Source organism: Corvus moneduloides, chromosome 17 (assembly GCF_009650955.1).
Source record: "Corvus moneduloides isolate bCorMon1 chromosome 17, bCorMon1.pri, whole genome shotgun sequence".
Classification (NCBI taxonomy): Eukaryota; Metazoa; Chordata; class Aves; order Passeriformes; family Corvidae; genus Corvus; species Corvus moneduloides.
Window position 1 is genome coordinate 6,155,607 of NC_045492.1, and position 3,735 is coordinate 6,159,341.

Consider the following 3,735-nt stretch of genomic DNA (forward strand, 5'->3'; position numbering starts at 1 on the left):
TGATGGGAGGGGGCACTGGAGAAGACAAGAAGACGTATCTGGGCACAAAGATGCAGGGGGTGAGAGCAGAGTTTGCTGGCACCTCCTACGCAGTGCTTTCTCCCTAGCATGCGGTGATGCTTTACTTCAATCAATCATGCCCAAAGTGGGTGCAGTGACAGGGTGTCACAGCTCCCATGGGCTGCAGGAGCCAAAGCTGGTTCTGTGGGGAGCTGTAGCATCTTAGATAGGATCCATGTGTGAAGATGGAAGAGCTGGACAGCTTTCAGAGTCATGGGTGTTTTTTGAGGAAAGGAGGAGAAGAGTTCAGAGCTCTGGAGAAGCCCAGATCTGGAGCATGTGTGCAAGGAGAAGGGACCAGATGTGACCCTAATGTCTCAACCTTCCTACTACAGAGAGAGATCTCATTGGTGAATTTAAGCTTTATCTTCAGGTTTCCTCTGGCTGAGGTGGGAGCTGGATGTTGCTGGACCCCTGACCGGCGCTGAGCAGACTCTTCAGTGTGTGCCTGTCAAAGATCACTCTTCACTGGCTGCAGTCTCCCAGCACTTCCCTGTCTGCAGAACACTGGGAAGATCATCACCACTCCCTGAGCAGGCAGGCCCCTGCTCCAACCCACAGGCCAGCTGGCTCCCAGGTTCCCATAAAGCTTTAAAAGAAGGCAGACAACTCACAACTGAAAGCATGAGGTGTTTATTTGCACTTCAGATATATTAACAGCGCTGAAAGCCAAGTGTGCTCCCTCCGCTGCCCAGCTAAGGTGGGTCTGTGCAAGGAACAGCTGACAGAGACAAATGTCAGGAAAAGAGCACAATGTCCATCCCTGGGCCAGTGCTTTCCAAGAAAGGGCTGATTTTAACTCACAGGCCACTTCCTTCAGCTGGGCTGCAAAAGCTGCTGTTGCTGCAAATCACATTACTGAATTGAAATGTTCGAGCTGTTTGTGTGGGTAACAAAAAGATCAAAAACCAAAATACTGCTTGGGAGTCTCTGCTCAAAGCAGAGATCTGTCACCCCTGGTGATGACAGACAGCTGCCCTCATCATCACATCCTGCTTTCACAAGCCTTCAAGCCAGTGCTGTTTCTCTTTTACTTTTTGCACATCTAATTTAACAAGTCATATCAAATGCCCTCGCAAGGATGGATGCAAGATGCAAGCACCCACCTGAAGATTTGCAAACTCTCTTGGCATTTGCCCCCCAAAAGCAGGAGTTCAGGCTACTGCAGTCATTCACCTTCCAAAATAAAACCCCAACCATTAGCCTCAAAAAACTTTACAATGCCCATTTGTTAGTTCTGCTAAGTGCTCTTCCAAAAGAGAGGGAGTAATGCCAAAAATGTCTTTTCCTTCTGCAGAGGAGGTGGGCAATAGAGGATCCCACACGTCTTGAAACAGCTCAGTCACCCAGGAACTGGCACAGCTTAGTCATGTACTTAAAACCTGATTTTTTAATGAAAATTTCCATTGCCAAAGCACTTCCCCCCTGCAAAAATTCACCCTCTTAGCTGTCCTGCAATGCAGGATCTCTCCTTAGGTGAAAGATGCCTCAAACCCATGTGCACTAGGGTAGAGAGGATGCAGTAGAGAGACAAGGGGTCAGTCCCTCCCATCCCTCAGTCACAGAGGAGCTGGGAAGCAAGGGGATGTTAACCAGCTCAGACTGCTGCATGAGAGGCTGGAGGGAAATACTTTGTACTGGAGCAAACCTGATGTTCACCTCTTTCCATCTCCAGGCATACTGTAGGCAAAATGGTGGGTTGGGCAGCTTTGCTTGTAAAGTCTGGTCCCAGTTTTCTCTCTGATGCTGGCAGTCCTGTCTATCCCTTGTGTGGATGGAGCCCGTGATGCTGCTGTCACCATCTCTGCAAAGCAGGTGCCAAGGCGGGGGGCTGCACCCAGGGAAGGGCCAAGCACAAGCTGGCATGGCAGAAGCAGGGGTATCAGGTACTTCAGAGCTCGTCAGAAGCCTCCCCCTTACAAAGAATGGTGCTCCTCTTCTTCTCAGATGCCTGGTAAGAGGTTTTGCTCTGGAAGGGTGGCCTCAGACACCGTCTGGCGCTTTGGTGGATGGTTCTCATTCGTGACCTCCAGTCTTTGCTAGTAATCACGTAGAGCAGGGGGTTGAGGGCACTGTTGAGGCTGGCCAGGCCCCGAGTCACCTGGTAGGAAATGTAGACGTCCTTTAGAGCCTGTGTGCAGGACCCTTGCAGTTTCCAGCGACGAAACAACAAGTTGAGGTTCCTGAAGATGTGGTAGGGGAGGAAGCAGATGGAAAAGAGAACCATCACGAGAATCACCAGTCCGATGCTCTTCTTCCTGAGGCTGGGGTCCATGCTGTCATTCCTGCAGAGCACAAACACCACGTGGCAGTAGCACCCGATGATGATGAGGAACGGGATGATGAACCCAGTCACGGTGACAGCAAAGGTGTAGGGCAGGTAAACATCCAGGTGCTCATCTCCTGTCGTGTCGTGGCAGTGCATCCCGCTGTGATCCATCTTGCTGAAGGCAAGATCAGGAGCTATCTGGGCAATGACCCACACCCAGACCACCACGCTGAGCCACACCGAAGAGGCTGCACCCTGGCACCTGCCACGTGCCTTCAGCGGGTGCACGATGCCCAGGTAGCGGTGGATGCTGATGCAGGTGAGGAAGCCGATGCTGGCGTAGAGGTTGAGGTGGAAGAGGCTGCGGGTGAGGCGGCACCAGGCCTGCCCGAAGAGCCACCTTCTGCCTCGCAGGTAGTAGCTGACGAGGAAGGGCAGTGTGCTGACGTAGAGCAGGTCAGCCAGCCCCAGGTTGCCCACCAGCAGGCTGAGGGGCTGGCGGGCGGTCTCCCGGGGCCCTGTGAAGAGGTGCCACAGCCCCAGCCCGTTCCCCAGCAGCCCCAGGGGGATCACGGTCAGGTACACGGAGGGCAGGAAGCGCTGGGCGAAGGCGGAATCCACGGGGCAAGGAGCCCCACTGCCATTGCCGGGCCACGTGGAGACAGCCTCCGTAGCCATGGGGCGCCGCGGCGGCCCTGCCCGGGGTGGCAGCGGGTGGCGGCCGGTGGCAGTGCCCGGAGGCGCCGGTGCCAGCCTCTGGCACGGGCTGCGGCTCCCCTCACCTCTCCGCTCCTGCTGAGCCCGGCCTGGGACTGCAGGGCGCTGCACTTTCCCCCGGGGCACGGGGAGGATGTGCCGAAGGCAGCCCCGGCGGGGCGGCTTCCGCCACTCCCTCGGCGCCTCCCCCCAGCCCACTCGGGACACCCTGAGCCGGGCATCGGGGACACGCAGCCCCTCGGCTATTTTGGGTGCTGGGACTGCCTGGAGGGAGCAGGAGGCAGGGAGGGGCGGAGGGGCTCTGCCGCGGAGCGGCTGGGAGATGTCTGAGGAGCGGAGCCAAAGCTTTCACCCCGTTTCGGTTCTGTCCCACTTGCGGTGAGGGGAAACCTTCCAGTTTTCCAGACCTGGAAGCCTGCACCCCATGAGCCGCCCTCACTGCTACTCCTGACAGCCCTTCTCCTGGCTCCAACGCCTAGAAATACCGGGAGCAGAGGTAAGGAGGAGACTGGCAGTGTTCCATGGGGCTCGTGCTGCCATCCCCGGTGCCGCAGGCAGTGCCAGCAGGCAGAGATGTATGTGCCAGGCTGCCTGGCCCCAGCACAGGCAAAGCGAGCCCTGCTCAGGAGCTGCCCCCTCCCTACAGCTGCTCCTGCTGCCTACTTCTCTCTCCCTCCCCAAACACAAAA

At 56.5% G+C, this 3,735-nt stretch overlaps 1 protein-coding gene across 1 annotated transcript; it reads right to left on the reverse strand.

Annotated features, from left to right (window-relative positions):
• Nucleotides 1–677: 677 nt before the first annotated feature.
• On the reverse strand, nt 678–3,341 carry LOC116452508 (P2Y purinoceptor 1-like). Its single transcript, XM_032127083.1, has one exon. The coding sequence runs from the start codon at nt 3,005–3,007 to the stop codon at nt 1,952–1,954; it is 1,056 nt and encodes a 351-aa protein (XP_031982974.1). The 5' UTR covers nt 3,008–3,341; the 3' UTR covers nt 678–1,951.
• Between the last annotated feature and the right edge of the window lie 394 nt (nt 3,342–3,735).